Source organism: Gopherus flavomarginatus, chromosome 9 (genome assembly GCF_025201925.1).
Source record: "Gopherus flavomarginatus isolate rGopFla2 chromosome 9, rGopFla2.mat.asm, whole genome shotgun sequence".
Taxonomy (NCBI): domain Eukaryota; kingdom Metazoa; phylum Chordata; order Testudines; family Testudinidae; genus Gopherus; species Gopherus flavomarginatus.
Genome location: NC_066625.1, coordinates 80,330,906 through 80,355,791, shown reverse-complemented (window position 1 = coordinate 80,355,791; position 24,886 = coordinate 80,330,906). Strand labels below are relative to the sequence as shown.

General features: G+C 46.2%; 1 protein-coding gene across 1 annotated transcript in view; it reads right to left on the bottom strand.

The window, feature by feature from the left end:
- SLCO3A1 (solute carrier organic anion transporter family member 3A1) overlaps nucleotides 1–24,886 on the bottom strand; it is a 211,214-nt gene that overhangs the window by 21,553 nt on the left and 164,775 nt on the right. The window contains exons 5-7 of the mRNA XM_050967407.1: nucleotides 10,835–10,999; nucleotides 5,787–5,985; nucleotides 3,691–3,829 (exon numbers count right to left, since the gene is read on the bottom strand). Coding sequence (XP_050823364.1) covers nucleotides 3,691–3,829; nucleotides 5,787–5,985; nucleotides 10,835–10,999 — 503 coding nt within the window. The remainder of the gene's footprint in view (nucleotides 1–3,690; nucleotides 3,830–5,786; nucleotides 5,986–10,834; nucleotides 11,000–24,886) is intronic.

Below are 24,886 nucleotides of genomic sequence, written 5' to 3'. Positions count from 1 at the left end.
GCTATTGATTTTCCTGGAATACTCTGCAATCCCATCACCATTCTGTGGTAAATTCGTCTTTGTCTTTCTGCAGCTCAACAGCTCATGCACCAGGAACGAGATTTTTGAAAGCGCACATGTACAAAATTTGCACACCCAGGGGGCTCAATTTCTGGTGGAAGTTATGTGTGCAAATAACCCATGTTTTGTGGTTTTAAAAACGTGGTTCTAATTGGTTAGGAACAGGCTGGCATTTTGATGTGAATCCCTAAGACTTCAGCGCTACAACATTAGATTTGGAATTCATGTGCCCTCAGCCAAAGGGGAAATAGAAAAACAACACCATGAAACAAAAAAGACATATGGACAATGACTTAGCTCACAAGGGTCACTGAGAGCAGAGGACTAGCTAGAAAAAGAATTTGCTGAAATGAAAGTGGCACCCTGTGCCCCTTTAGCAATTATAAATCCGAAGCCTCTCTGCAGACAAACCTCATCACAAAGAACAATGGCATTCATATGAGAAAGGCAAACTGGAGAAGAAAATCAGAGATACATGACTGGACACATACAGTACAGTGCAGTAAAGTTAAATAAAACATTTGGAGAATTGCATGCCCCAGTAAAAAGCAACTCTTGGCTCATCACACGTATATAATAGCCACAAAATCCTCTAGACAGGCCATTATCTGGATTATGGGCTTAAAGCCTGGTCTGACAATTTGGTGTTGCTTCAGGGCCATTACATGGCCAAACTGGTCCATAATTCTTGATAATGCCCTTTCCAGAGGATGCTATTGCTTCATTAATTCATGTCCAAAACCACGACTTTGAAAAAGCCAAGTTGATGGTGCCAAAGAAGAGGTTAAACAGGAGAGGGCAAGTGGAAGGGGAGGAAGAGAAAGGGAGACTTTTGCTGGATGGGTTTATGCTTATGGCAGGTTAGCTCTGATAATTACATAGCAGAGAGACCTGAAACAATTCCTGGAGAGAGAGTCTGAATTTTCTTTACCATACTCATTTCTAAGGAGCAACAGGTTTGCTTTGAGCAATGCAGTATGAATGCCACTTTTACATCCTGCCACTAGCTAGCATTATTTTTTTCCTTGCCAATGAATAATTTGGCACATCAGAAGGATGCTTCTTTCCTACTGACACTTTGCTCTGCCTCAAAAATGTTGCTGTCAAAACAATCACATTGGAGTGAAGTGCTGGTTGTAAGGCAAATGCCAGAGGAAATGCACGAGATTAACATGTATAGCTTCTGCAGTTTTGCCTGCAATGATCCAGGATAAAATTATTTTCTTAGCTATAACAAGAAGATCCAGGAGTTGGCATCACGCTTTCTCCTTTGCTGGTAAGCACTTTGGTAGCTCAGAAGCCATTTCATTCATCTCAGTAGAATGCAAACAACTCAGGTGCTGGAGTGGGAAGCCAGAAGTCAGGGTAGTAAAAATTGCCCATGTAGCGCCTGCCTACTGACACTCTCTGACTCTCTAAAGATGGCCATGAAGTCAAAGTGCCAATGCCACCGCTCTGCGGAGCAAGGGAGCTAATGGAGACAAGATTTCTGTTCAGCGGCTGCAGTGATTCTTCACTCGTTAGTTGGGAGCTTTTGTCTCAGCTTCCGGGCACCTCCAGGTCCATTAGGCCCTTCAGGGAAGGAACCAAGGCTCTGCTATGCACCTCACCATTTGGGTTTGATAGCTCCTCTCTCTCTTTTCCTAAAGCACTGGCCTGCCCCTCCCGCACACCCGACAGCAGCACAGCGGGTACGTCTCTGGACTCTCCATCTGTGCGTATGGCACAATGGAGAAGTGGGGATTTACACTTCCTGCCAGAGTGTTTTCAGACTAATCCTAACTGTCCACACATGACAGAATGGAAAGGAGAGGCCGAGCTTTGAGAATATCAGTGGGGTGAGGCGGAGCAAGCCAGGGGGCAAGCAGTACAGTCTCGGAATAAAGAAGGGCAAAGCAGATCAGGGATAATTGGATACAATGAGCTTTGCTGTTTCAGCAGCCATGAACAGCCACTCTCATTTAATAAGGCCCCATGTGCACAGAAAAGTGAGGTGCTCGGAGCTCCTCAAATGGATTTTTGGCCAAGGCTCTTTGTGATCTAGGCTGCAGCTCTCTACGGATGCGACCAGCCACGGATTCCCTTTCATTCCTGCACTGACTCTTTTGCAGCATCACTCTTAACACACTAAAACTTTAAGAATTTAAAAAAAAAATAATGAAAGATTGGCTCAAGATATCGTAAGAGATTCCTTATGTTAACAGGTATCGTAGGAGATTCTGAGACCCCAAATAGCAGGTCTCCTTCACATAGAGAGAGTTTGCATTTTTTAAATGAAATAAACCAATAGATTTTAAGTCTGGGGAAACAGACTATCCATGGCTATTAATTTCAGGGGGTTGCTGGAGGCCACGCTCTTCATTTGGCCCCCTGCTGTTGGTGCTGAATCAGAGCGAAGAGGACAGGAAGTAGGTGAAAGGGGAGAGGAAATAGAAGAAATGTAGAGAAGGAGAGAGAAGAAGAAATGGGGAAGGCAGCACAAGGAGGACAGCAGGAGGGAGGGGAAGAACAAGGGCAGGAGAAATGGAAGTGAGCAGAAAGAAGAAACAAGATGTCCATATAACCTGCCGGTAACAGAACCCCCTAGTCCCCATGATGGGACTAGACTCTGCCACAGGCTGGTTGGTCGGCCTTCGAGTTGTGCTCTCTCTGTTTCAGTGTCTGACTGATTTGCATTTGCAGTACGAAGAGGTGGGTCAGCTGATTTTCATCACATAACAGAAGCCAGATGGCAAAGGTGGCAAGTGCAGACTGTCCCTTAAGAGTTTCAGCTCTGCCTATGGTCTCCCTTTGAGTGATTCTGTCCATGATGTGGCTTCCCACAGAGCCTCAGCTATGGCTGGGCTAAGAGGAGACAAGCTTCACATGCGCACCCAAGAGCACAGCATCCAATGGATGGTGTAGCGGGAAGAAGGTTGCTCCCTCCTCACTTAGAGACGATTCCATCGGGCCATGGCCAGAGCTGAAATGGCATAATAAAACGAGGTCCTCAGTTTCTCTCATCCTTAGATGCAAAGACACAACGAGGCCCTTCACAGTTAATCCTCACCCTACCTATCACGTCTCATTCACGACTGAGCTGTCACTGCTCACCTCGGATTGGCCCCTGATACCAGCCTCCATTGCCCACATGTTACATTTTAAAACAAGCACTTTTGTGCTTTCTCCCATGCTGCCCCCTATGCTTGGGAGGTGCAAAAACTAACTCATGATCCTCCTTCAAAGTCCTCCTCAGCTCTCCCGGGATGCGACACCTACAAAAACACTTGACAACGGTCAGGCTGTTGGTATGCATAGATCACTGCTGATCATTGACTGATGTGATTTCCTTGTGCTTCCTTGTCTGTATCCATCTGTTGTCTCTTGTCTTACACCTAGATTGCAAGGTCCTTGGGGGCAGGGGGTGTCTTTTTGTTCTGTGTTTGTACAGCACCTTGCACAATGGATGCCTAATTCATTGCTGGGACTCCAAGGTAGTATGGTAATCCACATAATAATAATAAGAAGAAGTTGTCAATCTCTGGGGCCTTCAGCCATCCTCAGCTGTAAATGAATGACTCTTACTATGTATATACACTAACCTCTCAACCACACACAGATAGGAGATGTTGAGTAAATCACGACAATTACCGTGCTCCTGCAGCCCGCGAAGCAGGCAGACAAGTAGGTGATCCCATCTGCCCCACAAACTGGAGTGAAGGAATCGGTTTGGCATTCACAGTTGTTATTGCAGGGGGAATATGGGTCCAAGGGCAAGGTCGGAGCTGAGCTGCAAAAGAAGCAGAATCAGAAATGGATGCACAATGCAATAATGCCAGCTGGCTTTTCTGAGAAGCATCACACAAAAGGGGCTGAGCCAATCACTGCAAACCAAGGGAGAGAAGGGTGGGTGGGATGTCTGGGTGCCGGCAGAAGGAACCTGAGGCCATACACTCCTTCTGTGACTGAAACACATTGAGGTTTATTATTTCCGGCTCCCACCATCTCCCCAGGGTGGCTCAGGATGGTGCTGGAAAAATCTAATGTGAAGTTCTGTGGGCGTTGTCTCAGCCCTGAGATCAGACCTCCAGGACAGGAGAGGCTGTATTTATCTAGCACAATAACAGCAAGCTGAAGATGTGCTGACGTTTTCATCCTCAAAGAGCTACTGTCCCATGTTGAGAAACTTCAGAAGAATGCAAAATCATTCTATCAGCTCTGCAGGGCCTCCTGAGTCCTAACACCCTGCCTCAAAATGGGTCTCATCTGCAGCCAAGCAGCAAGTGGGAAAGCACCTTTGGCTCATCATACGGGCCCCAAATTTCCAAAACTGGGTGCCTCGAGTTTGACTCCTAAATCCCCATTTAGGCCACCTCAGTAAAAGCACCCAGAGTTTCCCTAGATTTCAGTGGGATAGGTGGGTGCTTAGCACTTGCACAGATCAGGCAGGAGCAGCTCCACTTATTTCAGTGGATTCACGCTGCGTTTACACCAGCCTACATGAGATCAGAATCTGGCCTCGCATTTCTAGCCACTTGGGTCAGTTTCAGTTAAGCTGAGTGGAATTCAGCTCTCAAACTTGTTATTGTTCTGATTCCCCTCCAGGCACTTCTATAGAATGGGCCCAATCCAGCCATAGTGGAAGTGGGTGCCTCTCCTCTGACTTCAGTGGAGTCCTCCCCACTTGTGTGGGGAATGCATTTACTGTAACGCTGTTACTTACTCCTGGAGAGACAAGGTGTGGGAGGTAATATCAATAAACAGGAGTTGGTCCAGTAAAAGATATTACCTCACCCCACAGGCACCAACTCTGTGGGTGCACCGGTGGCTCCACTGATCAACTCCTCCCCCTCTCACCTCCAACCCCGCCAGGGCAGGCTCCAGGCACCAGCATTCCAAGCTGGTGCTTGGGGTGGCAATCTGCAAGGGGCGGCAGTCCCTGTTGTTTTCCCCCAAGCAGTGTGCTGAATTGCCACCATGGGCGGTAGGGGCAGTCCCTGTGCCCTTAGGGTGGCAGGTGCGTTTCTGCAGTGGCGGCAATTTGGCAGCAGCTTCTATGTTTAGCTGTCCGCGGCGGCTTCAGCTAAACATAGAAGCTGCCGCCAAATTGCCGTCGCTGTGGAAACGCGCCTGCCGCCCTAAGGGCACATGGACTGTCCCCGCTGCCCGCGGTGGCAATTTGGAGCGCTGCTTGGGGCGGCGAAAACTGTAGAGCTGGCCCTGACCCCCTCACCTCCTGCGTGCTGGCTGGCCCCACCAATCAGCTCCTTCCCCTCCCTCCCAGAGCCTCCCGCCCGCTGCAATCAGCTGTTCAGTGGTGGGCAGGAGGCGCTGGGGGCTTGGGGAGGTGCAAGGGTGAGGTGCACTTGGGGAGGGAACAGAGGGATGGGAAGAGGTGGGGCAGAGAGGGGGTAGGAAGAGACGAGGTGGAACTTGGAGGAAGAGCTGGAGTGGGGGCAGGGCCCGGGGCGGAGCACCCCCAGGGAAATGAGACATTCGGTGCCTGTGCCTCATCCAATCTGTCTCGCCGACATCCTGGGACCAACATAGCTACATCAACACTTCATACAACTTAACCCTAGAGGCACTCAAATACCAGTGATGGGTGTGGTATAAAAACCTAGAAAAATAGAGAAACAGTACTGATAAGAGCAGGTTAGTTTAGCTAACACTGCTGTGCTATACTTTCTGGGCAGTATCATAGGGCTGGAGGTGGGAGATGCAGTTGAAATCCTCTCTGTACTCACTTGTTTCCATAGGGAACAGTAACCCCAGCTACAGGCCCCGTATCGCAGCCCAGGAATAGGAAAGAGACATAGCAAGCTGTGGACACCAAGTTAACGAGCATGGCCATCCTGATGGCTCCTAGAGCAGACAGGCTGAGCTTCTTCACCAGGAGACCGCCCAGGAATATGCCCAGACATGCACATGGGATCGCTGTCATCCCTGCAAGAAGGAAAAAGAGTCAGGAAGATGCACAAGGAGGAAGTGGGAGCTAAAAAAACACACTGCATGCTGAAGCATTTTATTAGATCAATGACTAGATCAGTGCGTTAGTGATGGAGGAAGCGCTAAAGGCTCAGAGTACCCACTAGATGCTTATCCATTCATCTGAGTTCTCCTTAGGAGTGACCATGTGAGACTTCAGGTCCCAGAAGCTGTTAGCACTCACCTGTAGCAGAGTTACTTCCTCCCTGGGATGATGGAAAGGTTATAGGTCACCACTCCCTGTCTCCCAGCTGCCCCAGCCAGCCAAGAACTGGTCCTCTACAGTGCTTTGTCCAGGCAGTGGCATCTCCACTGATTTTCCCAAAGGAGACTAATCCATAGTCTAATAGAGCTCGTGCAAAAGTGACCAGTGATTGTGGATGCCCAACATGAGATGCTTTCAAGGGACTTGATCTTCAGAGGAGAGGTGTTCAGTACTGTCTGAGAATCAGGCCTCTTTATGAAATCTCAAGTTTGGTACCAAAATCACTAGTTGCTTCTAAAATCTCAGACTCTCACTTCAGAAACATTCTCACAATATTCAGCCTCTTTTTGCTCACTTTCACCTCATCGCTGCTGGTCATACCCAAGACCATTCTGCAAGAAGGTCTCTGGATTCTGCAGCAGGTGGGAAATTCTGCAGCAATTTCATTTAAATTTTAAAAAATGGAGGTTTTCAATTAGTTCTGCAGAAAAATGCATAAGAATCAGGACAGCAGCCTGCGTGCTATTCCTGTTGATATTCAACCAGACTCATTGTAAGCTGTCAGTGTTTGATAGGTCCATGCTAGGGGCCCATTTGGATGATGGTGATTGCAGGTTATTCGGAATCAACATCTAGATGCCTTAACCGGGTGCTGGGGAAAGGACGACTGTCACAAAGAGAGCCCTGGGACTTTGTGAGGAAGAAGTGTCAGGAGCAAACAAATACAGAGCCTGTGTTTGTATCAATGTCCTTCCATGTACAGGAGGGAAGAGGAGAAGCGCAGAGCGTGCAGGGGCAGCAGCAGGATGGCTCCAAAAGAAAATGTTGTTGGAAAGGTGACCAGGATTCAACAGCTGGGCTAGCAGTACAACTGCTTGCGGCTCTTTTGTTGCCTATGTTTCCAATTTAACACAGGCCACATTGCAGGGGTGATGGGAGCTCAGCTGGGGAACTGGGCTCTCCATCTTAAACTGAGATCAGAGGGGAAACTACAGTTACAGGCAGTTACAGGGGCAGCACTTGGTCAGACAAGGAGCTCTGCTCCCTTCTTCCCGGGTTTCCCGCATAGCATTGTGGGCTGCAGGCTGGTGTCTCTGCATTAGGGGAGGAGCTTTAAAGACTATTTATGCCCTTGCTGCAAGAATGAAGAATATCATTTCTCACAGAAAACAACTGATTCTAGATAAAACAACTTCTGTGAGCCCTGGGGTAGGGAACATGATTTAGAGCAGTGGTTCTCAAAGCTGGTCCGCCGCTTATGCAGGGAAAGCCCCTGCCGGGCTGGGCCGGTTTGTCTGCCTGCCACGTCCACAGGTTTGGCTGATCGCGGCTCCCAGTGGCCGTGGTTCGCCGCTCCAGGCCAATGGGGGCGGCTGGAAGCGGTAGCCAGTATGTCTCTCAGCCCGTGCCGCTTCCTACAGACCCCATTGGCCTGGAGCAGTGAACCACGCCAGTGGGAGCCGCGATCGGCTGAACCTGCAGATGCGGCAGGTAAACAAACTGGCCTGGCCTGCTAAGGGCTTTCCCTGAACAAGCGGAGGCCCAAGTTTGAAAGTCATTGGTTTAGACCTTCCCTAAAATCATTGATCCCTTTTCACATCACCACCCCTTAAAATATGTATGAAAATAAGAAAAAATATGAGGAGGACATTATTTCACTTAGGCCAAAATAGCCTCCTTTCACAAATTTTTCTTATTTTTGTGGCTGAACAGGCACCTAGGACAACAGCCTGTATAACTGACACATTTTCACTATGTAGCAAGTATCCTAATCTCTGAGCTAGTGTGGCAGAAGGCCTCTGAGCCAGGAATGGAGACAGCCGTTTAGTTCTCGGGTGGCAGTACAGGTCAGTACAGTCTTCAATCTGGCCAGACCAGCATGGACAAAGATGATTACGTCTTTCAGGGCATAACTGCATAGTCTGGAAATGGAGACCTGTACAAGCCCTTTCAGAGGTCGGCACTGACATGTTGCATGACGGACACTTGACAAAATTACCATACTTAGGGTATGTCTACATCTACAATTTTGCAGCACTGGTTGTTACAGCTGTATTAGTACAGCTGTATAGGGCCAGCGCTGCAGAGTGGCCACACTTACAGGAACCAGCGCTGCAAGTGGTGTTAGATGTGGCCACACTGCAGCGCTGTTGGGCGGCTTCAAGGGGGGTTCGGGGAACGCGAGAGCAAACCGGAGAAGGAGACCAGCTTCGCCGCGGTTTGCTCTCGCGTTCCCCGAACCCCCCTGCAAACCGCAGGGAAGGAGACCTGCCTGCACGGGGGTTCGGGGAACGCGAGAGCAAACCAGCGAAGGAGACCAGCTTCGCCGCGGTTTGCTCTCGCGTTCCCCGAACCCCCCTGCAAACCGCAGGGAAGGAGACCTGCTTGCACGGGGGTTCGGGGAACACGAGAGCAAACCGGGGAAGGAGACCAGCTTCGCCGTGGTTTGCTCTCGCGTTCCCCGAACCACCCTGCAAACCGCAGGGAAGGAGACCTGCTTGCTCGGGGGTTCGGGGAACGCGAGAGCAAACCGGGGAAGGAGACCTGCTTGATTACCAGAGGCTTCCTCAGGTATGCTGGGATACCTGCTTATTCCACGGAGGTCAAGAAAAGCGCTGGTAAGTGTCTACACTTGATTACCAGAGCTGGATCACCAGCGCTGGATCCTCTACACCCGAGACAAAACGGGAGTACGGCCAGCGCTGCAAACAGGGAGTTGCAGCGCTGGTGATGCCCTGCAGATGTGTACACCTCCTAAGTTGCAGCGCTGTAACCCCCTCACCAGCGCTGCAACTTTGTGATGTAGACAAGCCCTTAGTGACAGACATTGGTGGATGGGGGATGTTATGTCATTCAGTCGTACAATTTTTCAATTGTTCAGACTTCTTCTTCAGCATTTCTTTTATATTCGTTTCTAAGGATAACAAATTTCTTACTAGAATCCAGGGAACCATTATTTCTAGCAGCCCTTGCTGTTATCTGAAGCTGTTTCTTCTGGCTGGAGTAATCTGAATCATACCAGATGCTTTTACCTTTTAAAGGTAAACATGACCCTTGGTGGTGGTTAGGACATCCTGTAATTTTTCAATGATCTTAATAAATGTTACATGGACTTGTGCTGAATCGCTAAAGTGCAAAAGCTTGTTCTTTAAAACTAACAAATCACTGGATGAGAGTTTCTTTCTGATTTAACTAATGTATTCAACTTAATTTGCCTCGAGTTTACAGCTTCAAAATTAGGAGTAATGCACAATCTGCCAGAATTCATCTGGGAAAAAGTGGCTGGAGGGCAGAAATTCACTTGCAGGGTTTGGTGACAAGTGTCCAATTTAAAAGCCACTAAAAAGTTAGAGAAACAAGGCCAGCGTAAAATCAGAACTGCGATATAATCAGTCGCACGATTCCCTCTAGAAGAGGTGACTGTAAAATGACCCTGCAGATGATCATCACCTCTACCACTTCAAATCTGAAATGACAGAAAGTTTATGGCCCAAAGAATTTCTTACTGGGAGAGATGGAGGCAATACTCCTTTACTGAGTCAGAGGAAACCTTTACAATTTCCTTATCCTCCGTACCAAATTAGGCATTTAAAGCTCCCAAAAGCACAAAACTGGCTATTGGAACCTCTTCCATAAACCAATCAATGTCCATCAAGCTCTGTCCATAAAGATTCATTATACAAAGGAGAGCCCAAAGGAGGCAAATAAATATTCAGAGCTAACAAAATAGATTTAACTGAGAAACTAATAATATAGTCTTGGAAATCAGGGTTATCGAAGGCATTGACATGTTGGTTATGACTCTTCTTTTGGTAGAAATGAAAAGGGCCAGCCCATATGCCAGTCTAACCATGCTTAATGTCTCTTCTCAGAAGGATTCAAAGCCCAATAAACAAAAGGACTCCTCCTTCGTGAACCAAGTTTCCTGGAGGAAAACTAAATTAAATTGAGACAAATAATTCCTAAAATCCAATTCCTGGGATTTACTTTTCAGGCCTCTAATATTCTATGAGGAAATTTTGCTAGAAATCTTACAAGAATCCTGATCAGGCCCACTTTGTCAATCCACCTCCCTTTTTAAGTCTTCAGCTGAGAAACTGTCATGAACAATGGCACCATTAGCTTTGTAGCCAGTCCTAATTCTCCCAGAATTATCATCTTCAGTCCTTTGAATGCGATCTTGGTCAATTCACAGAGGGCCACATTTTCTAATTTGGGGCAAATCATTTTTGGTGTGCCAGAGTTTAGACAGCTCGGGTTTGATTTTCAGAAGTGCTGAGGATCCCCGCATAATCAGTGAGTTCAACTGCAGTTGTGAGAGCTCAGAACATCTGAAAATAGGCCCTTGGTGTCTAAATTTGGGTTCCTAAAAGCCAAGGCATCCAAAATGAGAGGATTAAATATATATACACACACACAACCTCTCCAGGACCTGTTTTCTACTCTGTAAAATGGGGATTCTAACACACTCTCTCTCCGTTTCTGTATACCCACTCATTTTACAGAGCGCTCTGAGATCCTCAGGTGAAAGATCTTCACGTGGAAGGCCAACGTATTAGAGACAGCAGAGAGACTGAGTGGCTGGTTAATGTGGTTACTTACCCAAGAGCTGATTGGCTGATGAGGTGGTGAGGTTGAACTGCTGTTCCAGGTACTTCCCCAGGAAGGCTGCAAAGCCAGCGACCACAGCAATCTCCATGCAGGCAGCAAGTATGATGCAGGTGAAGACAGGATTGGCCAGCAAGTGCTTTGTTACTTTAGGTATCACTGTAACAGAGGAGAAAAGACATGGTTTCATGAACGTTCTTCCCATGTGCTTCCCCAGAGGCATGAGATGCTTCTCTTTTCTTATGTGGGACAAACCCATGAGTCAAGGGCAAATGCTACTTCCTACATAGAAAAGGGGTCAGGCCCATTGTGACCTATTGGAATTTAGCAACGTCAGAGCAGAAAGGTTAGCCCACATTGAACACTGATGCCATGAAAATCCTGACCAAGCACCAAATGTCACTTCAAACCAAGAACTATCACAAAGGGAGCTGGTTCCCAAAGTCACATGAGACCCCTTACAAGGAGCCAGCATCTCAAGAGATTTCCAGAGTCTATTGTTGAGCCACAGTCATGCTTGTGAAGTCCAGGAGGAAGAATTTTCAGCCCAGACCTGGGATACTTTTAATTAAACACACTGAAAAGCCTCCAGTGACGAGCTGTTTAACGGCTTCATCCTTTGTAAGTCAACTTTTCTGCAGGACAAATAACTGACTGCCCCCCCAAAGTGGGACATCAATATGTAAAATGAGGATGTGATGATGCTGTGAAGTCACCTCACAGGACAGGGCATAGTGACATCATCACTTTATCTGCTAGCAGAATCCCATGTGAGAGAGAGAGAGAGAAAGAAAGAAGTGAATGTAATTTTGTGAGCAGTGCTGGTATGATGGGCCTGGAGACTGAGGTCAGTAGCTGGGCAAGCTTCCTCCTCATGCCATCATCCTCTCCATGCCTTCCCGGGTATGTCTACACTGAAATTGGGAGGTGCAATTGCAGCATGTCAGCATACCCAAGGTAGCTTTGATCAAGGCAGCTCACTATAAAAATGGTGTAGACTCAGCAGCCAGGATGGCAACATGGGCTAGTTATCTGAGTAAAATCCCATCACAGAACCTGGGTGCCTACTGAAGAGGTTAGCCTGTGCCGCTGCAGCTACTCTGCAATTTTTAGCAAGCTAGCTCAATCAATGCTAGCTCGGGCACACACCTACCTGTGCTGCCCTGATTACAGTGCAGATATACCCATCCTGACCTGGAGGAAACTTCCTCCTGGGGCTGAGTGAGGAGATGGCTCTCCAGAGCCCATTCGGTCCTTGATCTCTCTGCTGGGACAACAAATTAGTAATAGCTGATTTTTCAGGGTGGACGTGCTTTAAAGTTCTTAAATAAAACAGATCATGAGACTGGGAGCGGTGCCACACAAACAAACGTGGGGGTGTGGGACTGTGCACCCAATCAGCATTTTAATGACCTCGTGATGGGAAAAGGGGACCCTCTGTTGCATTTTCTGTCTTGCCAACAAAAAACAAACTTTTTCTGCATTTTCCATCTTAACTTTGTGCAAAAACCTGCCAGCTTGGGGAGTGTCATGATATAGGGAAAACAGTCCTTCTGACGAAATCCACTTCTAGCTACAGACGCACCGTGATACACTGCAAGTCCCCATGTTTGGCCATGGGCACGGAGCCCGAAAGGCGCAGAGATCAGGCAGGCAGCCGCTGCGGAGCCAGAAGGAGAAAGAATACTGAAGAAAGGGATCTGGGAGTTATAGTGGGTCACATACTAAATACGAGTCAGTGGTGTAACAGTACTGCAAAATAAATAAATAAATAAATAATCAGCAGCAAACATCACTGTGGATGTAATAACTGGAATGTTGTAAGAAAGACACAAGAAGTAATTCTTCCACTCTCCTCGGCACTGATTAGGCCTCAACTGGAGTGTTATGTCCAGTTCTGGGCAACACACTTGGCAAAAGAAGTGGACAAACTGGAGAAAATCCAGAAGAGAGCAACAAAAATGATTAAAGATCTAGAAAACATGACCTACCAGGAAAGATTGAAAAAAATGGGTTTGTTTAGTCTGGAGAAGAAAAGACTGAGACAGGACATGGTAGCGATGTTTAAGTACGTAAAAGTTGTTACAATGAGGAGGGTGATAAATTGTTTTCCTTAACCACTGAGGACAGGACAAGAAGCAATGTGCTTAAATTGCAGTAAGAGAGATTGAGGTTAGACATTAGGAAAAACTTCCTAACTGTCCAGGTGGTTAAGCACTGGAACAAATTACCTAGAGAGGTTGTGGAATCTCCATCATTGCTAGTTTTTAAGAATAGGGTAGACAAACACCTGTCAGGGATGATCTAGATAATACTTAGTCCTGCCTCACTGCAGGGGAGTGGACTAGATGACCTAACAAAGTCCATTCCAGTCCTACATTTCTATGATTCTTTCAATTCTTCTGTGGGGAAAAAATACTAAGAGTGCTCTCTGATTCCCCACTTCCTTCTCTATACCTCCATCTGCCATCTTCCTTGTCCATCATTATTCCATCCAGTTCCCGTGTACGGGGAGACTTTGGCAAACCAGTAAAGTGCCTGAAACCACTATGGCTTATTGTTAAAGATAGCCTAGTCAGCAAGCTGTTAAAAGCAAGTCTCAGCTTGACCAAGGCAGGAGGGGAGGAGGTTTTAGGTGCCATCGAAAGGGCAGCTTGACCCCCCCGTCCTTCCTGATAAGAATTGAGTTAAAATTGCTGATACATGCATTTTCAAAGAGTAGGATATGCCCCAGGAATGTCAATGGAGGTCTCAAGGCTGCAAGATCTGGAAAAACCCATACCTGGTTAATCAATAATCAGAAGGAACCTCTTGCTTGAAACTGCTTACTTAACAAGGTTTCTTTAATTACTAATGTATAAATAAGGAGGAAAAGCTTGAGACAGGTGGGACTCGTTTCGGGACTGGCCTCTCCCTCTGGATGCATCTTCTGTTCCCCAGTGTCAGACGGGCTGCTGCTGTATCACTCGAAAGCCACACTCAGCTTTGGTAATTATCAAGGGTTCGGGGTGTTTTACTAACTTGTTGCAGATGTGTGTAAGTGCTTGAGACTAAGTAAAGTTTAGCTTTAAGTGAAAGCACTCTTGTATTGTCCTGTTTGTGCCAGCCATCTATCGGTCGGATGGCCATGTCTCCCCTGATTTATTTCCTGACACCTCCTCGCACAGAGTAAAGTTACCAAGAGCTTTGGGTTGAAAGAACCCTGGATAACACCCACATTAGCTGGTGTGTGTCACAGGTACTTGGGTCAAAATACACCTTGAACTTCTTTTCTTCCTTGTTTATTTATTTTGCAAAGTTCAGTCATAGGCAGAGGTAGATTTTAGCTGCTTTCACTTTTTTTCTGTAGTATGGAGAATCTCTCTCTCTCTCTCTCTCTCTCTCTCTCTCTCTCTCTCTCACACACATACACACACACAGAAACTCGCAGCAGAGACTTGACAGCTGTGACGAACTGGGCTCCACTCTCCCGGACACATCCCACCAAATTCACTAACTGGGAACCTTGTACTAAACTGCACTTCACACACTGAGTGGTTAAATATGCTCACTCCATCCCCATGATCCCCTGGCCCCTCTTTATCCATGAAGGCCTGAGATCCCCTTGGCCCTGTTTCTCTATTTCCAATATGCCAAACATGAGTTGGGGAGCAATTACCGTACAAAGGGAAATCTGGCTAATGAATCAGATAGCACATTTTCTACTTCAGCGAGCATTCTAATTATTCCAGAGATAAGACAGCGTGAACAGGATGAAATCCTAATACAGGCGAGAGCTTTGTTTTATCTTAATACCTGGTGACTAATTTCTCCCTGAATTAAATGTGAAAATCATTTAGTTTAAAAATTCTCTCTCTGAAGCGCTGGTAAAGCGTCAATGGGCCTTGTTTGCATTTTAAAATATTTTTCCCCTCATTCTGCTCTGCGTATTAGGCTCTGGCAGCCAACTGATTTCTCCAGTGCACACCTCTGTTTTCTCGCAGGTTTTTCCTTCTTTTTGCAAAGTTTAATAGCACTGGGCAAATGCAGGGTCTTTGTTAACACTCTGCTTGGGTTCCATTGGTGAGACTATAATTAGCTCGATCTGGCCCTTTGCAAAGGGCTATTTCAGTTTCAAGTCCCTTTCATCACAATGGTTTTCCATGTTGAACAAAATCCTTGCTTCCTGAGGATTTACTGGACATAATGGATGTTCAGTGGAGACAGCATTTTTCAGATAGACAGAAAAATATTTCAATCTCACATCAGTTCCCAATGGCCACCCTGCCGTCTCATTCAGCCCTTTGGTGGCCATCTGCTGAATTTGTCTTCTTAGAGGAACTTGGAGGAAGAAAACAAAGCTGAGCTCAGAGAGTCATATTTAATATGTTACCACCTATTGTGCCTCTGGAGTTCAATTAGTAAAATACCAATAACTCCTTAAAATGCTGGTTTGCTCCAGCTCAAAGGCAAAGACACAAAAAAATCTGATAGTTTTTTACAACAGCAGGATTCTTTTTAAAGTGATGGAAAAATATATCTCAGAGAGTCATTTAGACACTCTACATGGCCAGGGCCAAAGATACCTTGAAGGACCAAGGGTGAAGGCTTTATCTTACACTGTGCTGGCTTAGAGAGAGCCAAGATTATCTTGCAGTATCAATTATCTTGTACATCAGAGACAGTTTGATCACTAGATACGGGACTGGATGGAGAGGCAGGAGACCTGGGTTTATTCCCAGCACCACCACTGACTCATTGTGTGATGTTCGGCAAATCACGCCACTTCTCTGTGCCTGTTGCCCATCCCACCCTTTGTCTAGTTAGGCCATGAGCATTTTGCGGTAGGTACTGTGTATTATTGTTGGTATATACCGTGCCTAATACAATAGGGATCAATATCAGTAGGATCTACTGTAACATAAAATAGAAATAGTTCAAAAGGGAAGAGGACAGATATCGTGCAGCCTACGTCTTCTCATCAGTAAGGTCCACATCATTTCCTTTAATTTTGCACAGGAAAGAAAAATAAATTGGAAGCTTTCCATAGAAATATATCTCCTTTCATCACAGCTCTGCCATTTGCTCAGTTTGCCATCTGTTGCTGGCTAAGGTGCAACACTGCCTGGGGTGAAATACTTTTGGGAATGAAATAAAAAGTTGGCATGGAGTTTTAAATCTCCTACCGAGAGGGAGGAACAAAGGTTGTGCTTGTGGCTGTCTAGAGTAGGGTGCAGGAATGAGCAGTTTGATGGAGAAGGGCTAATCCATGTGTAAAGCTGGCTAAGTGTGTCCAAGTACTCTGTAGCTGATCTGCAGTGGAAGCCACCGGCTACTACTCCCAGCTAAGGCCTTGATTCAGAAAAGCAAGTATGTGCTTAACTTTAACATATGGTCAAGACTGGTCAACTTTACTGGGACTTAAGCACATGCTTAAGGGCTTTGCTGAATGAGCACTGAGTTATTTAGCTCACATGGTGGACAGTTGTACTTTGGCCTTAGTTTCAACTCCTACTGATAGCCAGAGAGGAGGGGTTTGTTGCATGCAAAATAGACCAAGAGTCTCAGAAGAGAATCTATCAGCCAGAGCAGATGCTGTGAAGGAAGAATCACACTGGGACACTCAAAGAGAGTAACTCATCAGTTCATGTCCCTGCCGCTATCACCACATACCGATACTGTGGAACTAGATGTCACAAGAGTGATTTTTGCCATCACTGCAATATCTGTGTCTTTGATCTCCAGCACAGTCATAAATGCCTGAGTTTCTCCTCACTATGAAACATTTAATTCAAACTCTTAACAGAACGGAGCTTTCCACTTTCAGCCATTCGCTTCCCTCAGACCCCTCCCCTTCCTTTTCTTAACATCTCCGCTCCCTTGACTTCACTTCTATAATATTCCATACTCCTTCCAGAATCAACACAAGGGGGCTGATTCTCTGAGGTGCTGCGCAGCCCTGGCTCTAGTTGTGGTGGCATTATGGGTGCCTGACCCTTCTGACATTAAGATCCTCAAAGTCATTGGCAAGGACTTTATTTCCAGTGAGTAGCTTTGATTTGCATCTAACCAGTGGAAAATACAGGGGACTAACCTCCTTATACCAGGTTCAGCTATCCTCCAGAAATAACAAACGACAATAATTGCATCAGTGTTTGAAATTAATTGTTTGGGACACTATTATCATTGGGGGCCATTTTTCCAGTGGGCATATCTTATGGAGACGTGTTTTCAATTTATAGTAAAGACAGGAACATAGAAAGCATTGGAGGAGAGGGGTTTAATAGCCCAGTCTTCCTATAACAATGAGAAGGTAAAATTAGATGTGAGCCGAAGACCCAGTCCCAAGCAGTACATACCTTGTATCTGAATAGGAGACACAGGCAAAATATCAACTTGGCTGCAGGGTAAGGGAAGAAAAGGAGGCAAAGAAGATGAAGAAAACATCTCATGGAAAGAGACAGCTCATAAAAAAGAGAAGATGGAAGAAGCAGAAAGACATCAAAGATAATGAAATTTACTTTAATATACCATGCTGTACAAGGCCTTGAGTAAAATTCATATCACAAAGGGCATGAAGAAATCAGATGACACCACGTCAAATGGGTTTCTTGTAAGAGACATGGGCTCGAAGCAGCTACAAATATTCTTACATTGCCATGTACTATGAAAAAGATAGCAGGTCCTTCTGGTTATTATCCTGCCTCTGGCAGTGGCCTTTATTTGACTCTTCAGAGGAAGATGCAAACCTCTCTCACCCCTATAAACATACCTAGGCAGTCAGCTGTGCAACACCACCTCATAGAGACAGATTCTCTTCCTAACCCCAGCTGCTGATCAGTTTATTATGCCCTGAAGATGAGGTCTGTGAGCCCTTGTGAATTAATCATAGTGAGTGACATGCAGATGCTGTACTTGAGAATGGTGAGGAAAGAATGTGCAGATAGAGGTGACGCTCAGACAAAAGCTCAAGTCACCAGGAACTCTGCTACATGGCTGAGAAACATCAAAGCCTTCTTTGACATATCCCTACCTAGTTCAAGAAGCTACAGCCAGCAACTAGGAATGCGACTTGCAGCCACGCTACATCACTTGCATTTTTGTGCTGAGGAACTAAGTCTAGTTAACAGGTCTGGAGACTGTTCTCACTGCCCCTTTTCCCACTTCAGACTCCCTCTGTCCTCTTCTCTCATCCCCAGCTCCATCCCTGCTGCTTCCTTATGCCTACAATGCCCCCTTGTCCTGGTGCCACAAGCTCTAACCAACCCTCTCCTCTTAATCCACAGAGCCCATCAGGGTTGCCTCCCCACCCCACTGAACAGTTGAAATATTAGGATTTCTCAGCATTCCTTCTAACAGGCTGCTGAGACATTAAGTATCTCTACTATGTGATGGCCTGGAGCCAGATCCTGCAAGGTGCTGAGCTCTTCCTGGGTGATGCTAAATCAACAGGAGTTTCAGGGTGCTCAGCCCCTCTTAGGATCAGATCTCTGGTACGTTAGGAGCTTTAACTGTGTTTGACGTTGTCTTCTTAGAATCATAGACTATCAGGGTTGGAAGGGACCTCAGAAGGTCATCTAGTCCATGCTTTGAGCAGGACCAATCCCCAGACAGATTTTTGCCCCAGATCCCTAAACGGCCCCCTCAAGGGGTGAGCTCACAACCCTGGGTTTAGTAGGCCAATGCTCAAACCACTGAGCTATCCCTCCCCCAAGACTGTAAATTTCTTGGGGCAGGAGCATCAAACACTGGGGATACACAAGGAATAAACTGATGAATAATAGTTATCAGGTGCTCATTAGAAGATTTTTAGGCCATAATCCCCCATTCACCTTTACAGAGTGACTTTCGTGTTGGGGCATACTAAGGGGGATCACTCTAAACCATGAATCCATTTGTCACCCAGAATCTTCCTTGCTACTTTAACAAAGATATTTGGCAGGGGGTTTCAAAGGCATCTAGGAATGAAAGGGAATTGTGCTATTTAGCTTAACAAAGAGAAAGTTCAGGGATGACTTAATCCACAACACAAACCAATGGCTGGAAGTTGAAGCTAGACAAATTCAGACTAGATATAAGGCACACATTTTTGACAGTGAGGGTAATTAGCCCAGGAACAATTTACTGAAGCTCAGGATTCTCCATCACTAGCCATTCTTAAATTGAGGTTGGATGTTTTGCTAAAAGCTCTGCTCCTGGAATTATTCTGGGGAAGTTCTATGGTCTGTGTTATACAGGATAGCAGACTAGATGTTCACAATATTCCTTCTGGCTTTGGAATCTATGAACCCAAATCCTCTGGACAGCTTTTATGTGCAAGCAGGAGGGTTTCATTCGTAATTGAGCTTTGCAATGTTACCGGGCCTTCTGCACGAGGATCTCAAAACACTTTACAACCAACCAATCAAATAATCCAGGCCTGGGAGGCAGGTCGTTATTGTTTCTTTCTTTTTTCTTTCTTTCTTTTTTTTTTTTATTGACGGAGACCACCCAGTGAAGTAACTTGTCTAGGTCCACACAGAGAGGCAGTGTCAGAGCTGGAGCCAAGAGCCCTCTCTCCCAGTCCTGTGCTTTAATCACCAGACCATGCTTTGCATTTATCAAATATCAGAATAGCACCAAGTGGTAAGTCTTGAATGATCCTATAGTGTCAGTATAAGGGCAGTATAATTGTAATACATCAGTATTGGGGCATCCTGGGATAACCAGGGCAGGAAGCCAAAATACCAAGGCACAAGAAAAGTTCATCTCATGGCATCTTTGACCCAGCCAAAACCGGGCAGTTCTGGGACTCTTGCAAGAGAGCTTGATCGTGGTGTGATTGCCAGACCAAATTGGTTCACATCCTCATAAGCACCCAAACCTTTGGAGGCTTTTCCACGTATAGACAGAATGATTAAATCTGTGGCACCATTTCCATGGTACGAGAATGCAAAGTGATAAACCAAGGATTATAACTTGGCTGCAGGATTAAGGCTCTGATTCTAACACATACACTGCGACTTCCCTATCTCCCATTCCACTGATGGGATGCAGAAAATGACAAGGAGGTTAAAAGGACAAATCTAATCCCATTAAAGTCAATAGCAAAACTCTCATTGAGTTCAGTGGGACCAGGCGTTGGCCCTTAGTGCCTGATTCATTGCCAGTGCAATCAACTGGAAAAATTCCCATTGACTTTTAAATGGATTTTAGAGAGTTCATATTATTTATATTACAGCCGAGCCCAACTGAGATCAGAGCCCCATTGTGCTAGGTGCTGTACAAACATATAGGAAGAGATATTCTTCGCCCCCCAAAGCTTCCACTCTCAATACCTACAGCAGCTTTTAACTCTCTCACAGTATCACACCCCTTTCTAAACAGACGAACAGCCTGTGGAAGTTGTAGGCGTTCCTCACCCCACATGATCAGACCCAACCTGATTCATCTCCGATGCTGCTGCTCCGAAACAAGCTTTAAGGGCAGAATAGTTCAAGCAGAGAAGCTGGAGACTGGGATGGAATGAAAATGTTATTCAGCAGATTATGCTCAGCAGAAGCAAGACATGCAGACTCCGAGTGCTAAACTCTGTTCTAATTTACTCAGGGTGAATCCCCGAGCAACTTCATGGACACAACTGTTTTACATCAGTGTAAGTGAGAACAGCGTATTGCCCAGAATGTGATCGGTTACGCCCAAGAATACCTCTGATTTGGGGGATCCTTCCCTTTGCATTACCATCGAGCCCAGACAGACAAATGCAAGAGGAAATGTGTTAGGTGAGAGTACATCTAGGAAGACAAATTGCAGGATGAAAATCAATCTCCCATTTAGCCTGCAGGGCAAGGTCTCTCCAATCATCAGCTTCTCACAACAACATTAGGGCTGAGAGGCACAGCCCCTAATTAAGAAAAATGTAGCAGAACGCTAGCGCTAGCTGGGGAAGGATGGAAAGGGCATTGACAGGAGACAAGGACGGAGCGAATCACACTATCCATGGGCTAAGAAGTAATCACAAGGGCAAAGTGCAAGGAACAGCCCCAGAGAGAGCACACCCCCACCATTGCAGCAGATGGGATACACAGGCTGCTAGTTGACTGCAGGCACACTCACCCAGCCCCGCTCACCAAGGCATCTGAAAGTTTTCACTAATGATCAGTTGGTGCTTTGAAGCTGAAAACCACTGTGCACACTAACTGTTAATTACCATTATTACTATTATGTCCCACTGTGGCGTACAGCCCTTTAATTGCCTGGAACCCACCTGCGGGATCTGGGAGCCTCTTGCCAGCCAGCAGCTTTCTGTTCCCAAGGCAGAGTTTCCTGGGAGGTGGAACATGGGAATTTGGCAGCTGTCACACTCAGGTATCCAGAAGCACAGCAAGGAAGCTGTGAGGATGGCACTGGGCAAGGAAACAGGGCAGCTGTTCTGTGCAGACAAAAGCTCATATATTGCCTTGGAGACAAGTAAGGGACTGTTGGTTATTTGCAGAAGGCACTGACAGTTGTCATTCATTTGCAATGGTAGAGCTAAGTGGCAATCCCAGGCCTGGATCAGCTGGGGTACAGGTGAGGAGTGAAGTACAGTGGCAGAGTTGTACACTGTCCCAGAGTTGGAATAGCAGGGTTAGAGGGGCAGGTCAGGACTGAAGATGTACCTATCTCATAGAACTGGAAGGGACCCTGAAAGGTCATGGAGTTCAGACCCCTACCTTTGCTAGCAGGACCAAGTACTGATTTTGCCCCAGATCCCTAAGTGGCCCCCTCAAGTATTGAATTCACAACTCTGGGTTTAGCAGGCCAATGCTCAAACCACTGAGCTATCCCTCCCCCAAGGTGCATCAGCAAAGCTGATCTGAGTGCCAAGCACTAGGATAGCAAGGGATGCTGCAGGTCAGCAAGGAGGTGCATTCATAGAGCTGTATATACGGGGAGCCGAGGATTGGAATAGCAGGGGGTACTCCAGATCAGGAATAATGTGCATTGGCAGAGATGCCGGGGAAAGCCTGGGCAGCATCTGCCTAGCCATTCTCTGCTGTAAACCTGTGCTGTTAACTCTCCCCTTTCCCGCACTCTAAAACACATCCATGTTTAATGATACACAACAGAAGACAGGGAGTGTAGTATCCCATTTCCAGGTGCAACAATGTTAATCCATCACCTGGATTGATCTAGAATACTCCAAACTAGGGGAAAGAAGGATGGGCCAGTGATTAGGTGCTCGTTAACCGGTCTTCAGTTCCCTGTTCCAACCCAGACTTCCTGACTGACCTTGGACAAGGCACTTAAATCTCTCAGTTCCCTACCAACAAAATGGGCAGCACACCATTGTCCTACCTCAGAGCAGGGCTGTAAGGATAGAGACTATGAGATGTTCAGACACTGCAGTATGGAGAGGCCATAGAAGAACCATAGATAGATAGAAACCCATGTAGGAATCCACTCTGTGGCCCTCCCAGGATGTAAATTCTTTCCCACTAGAACCAGAACCCCAGAGTAACCTCTAATAGCCCAGTACATAGAGTTTCATTCTTCCCATCTTGTGAGTGGAAGCAGAGTTCCTGGGTCACTCCCCTAGGCTGGCCAGGGCACAGCTCCATTCAAGAAACGGGATTTGATGATGAAGCGTAATTTTGAGTTTTTTACTTCTGGAACCATGGACCAAATATATAAGTTAAGGCATCAAATGATATGACTCAAGTACTCCAGCCACTGCTAGGTTCTTCAGGGAACAGGTACAACCCACACAAGTAATGGCCAATTGCGTCCGTTCAGAAGCCGTGGGACAATTAACCTAGTTAGCTCTGGAACCAGATGAGCCTCCAGCAGTTCCTGGTCATCCTCTTCTCTCCTGCCCAGAAACGCTGGTTAAACCAGATGGCACAGCTCCCACTGAAGTTGGAGGGGGGGAGGGGCCATCACGGTTTCCTTCCTTGAGGCCTGCTCAGACGTGATGCTGTTCCACCATCAGAGACCGGAGAAAGCTGTGCTAGGAGCGGCTGTGCCGGCAGCGTGACGGGGAGGAAACTCTGCTGCCTTTGACTGCCTCTTCTTCGGATGTGCAAAGGCATAGCTTTCGTTTCAGGTTTTGAACTCCTCTGAAGGGTGTGTCTCATCCCAGCATGAAAATACCCCTGGGGCGAGATGCCGCTGCCTCAGACAGGTCAGTCCCTCCCTCCCGTTTAGACCTTGGCAGAGATGTGAAAGGCATTTCCAAGGCTTTGAGCTGCTTGCTTTTATATGAGAGTCACAGCCCTTCTGTGCACTAAGATTTGCAGAGAACCGGAAGTTTCAGCCAACTCCTACATCTTACAGTCTCCCAGCAAAGCTTGCTAGGCCTCAGAACTTCCTTCCACACTCCTGACTAAAGCATGCTGGTGTCTGACGTGAAGCACACCCCTGGAAACATCTATCTCAAAGTAACATGGCTCCTCAGTGTCCACTCACTTCTTAAGGGAGCGGACTGGAGAAAAGCATCCAAAAGAAGCTTCCATTGAGCCCTGAAATTCATCCTTTGTATACAACATACACACACAACTCCCCCAGACAGACAACATTTGTCCACACCACAAACACACAAGCCCCTCGTGAGAGAGACAACACATACAAAACCCCATCCATCGACAGAAATGCACATGCACAAACACACAAACACAACCTCCCTACAGCAATATGTACACAGAACCCCATGCAACTGGACACATATTCACAAACAACCCCCACACCTCCCCAAAGACGTGTTACATAAATACACACACATGCGCAATCTCCCTGAGCACAGAGATGCACATCCACACAAATCCACACACACTACCCCATGCAACCAGACACACATGGACATACACACCCATCCTCCCCAACTCAGCTGCACAAATACATAAATACTACAACCCCATGCACCCAAAGACACAAACGCGCACACACACACTAGCCCACATATATCATGGCCCCTACTTAGAAGGGATGGCACTTATTTTTCAACAAAATAAATGCCAACTGCTTAACACTCCCAAAAGTAATTCTAGTCCAATGGATTTCATAGAATCATAGAAATACAGGGCTGGAAGCGACTTCGAGAAGTCATCTAATCCAGCCTCCTGCACTGAGACAGGGCCAAGTATACCCTAGACCACCAGTGACAGGAATTTGCCCAACCTGTTCTTAAAAATCTCCAATGATGAGAAATCCACAGCTGCTCTTGGAGTCTATTCCAGTGCTTATAGTTAGAAAGTTTTTCTTAATATCTAACCTAAATCTCCCTTGCTACAGAATAAGCTGACTACTTCTAGGACTACTTTTAGTGGACATGGAGAACAATTGATCACCATTCTCTTTACACCAGTCCTTAACATATTTGAAGACTGTTATCAGGTCCCTCCTCAGTCTTTATTTCTCAAGACTAAACATGTCCAGGTTTTTTTTCCCAAACATTCCTGAGATCGGGTTTTCTAAACCTTTTAGTTTGTTGTTGCTTTCTGCTGTTCTCTCTCCAATTTGTCTATATCTCTCTTAAAATGTGGCACCCAGAATTGGACACAGGCCTCATCTGCAAGTAGAGCAGGATAATTACTTCCTATATGACACTCTTCCTAATATACCTTAGAATGATATTAGCCTTTGTATTAACTGCATCACATTGATGACCCACTATCCCCCACATTCTTTTCAGCAGTACCACCATCTAGACAGTGGTTCCCCATTTTGTAGTCCTACATTTGATTTTTCCTTCCTAAGTGTGGTACTTTGCACCTGTCTTTCTTGAATTTCATTTTATGATTTCAGATCCATTTTCCAATTTGTCCAGGTAATTCACTATTCTAATTCTGTGCTTGCAGCCCTCCTAGCTTGGTGTCATCAGCAAATTTTATCAGCAGACTTGCTACTCCATTATCCAAGTCTTTAATGAAAATATTGACTAGATCCAAGAGAGTCGCCCGTGGGAACCCACTAGATTCATCCTCCCAGCAAAGTCCTCTTTGAACATGTTTTTTCAACAGTTTTGCACTCACCTTACAGTAATTTCATTTCCCTAGTTTTCTTATGAGAATGTCAAGTGGGACTGTGTCAAAAGCCTACTATAATCAT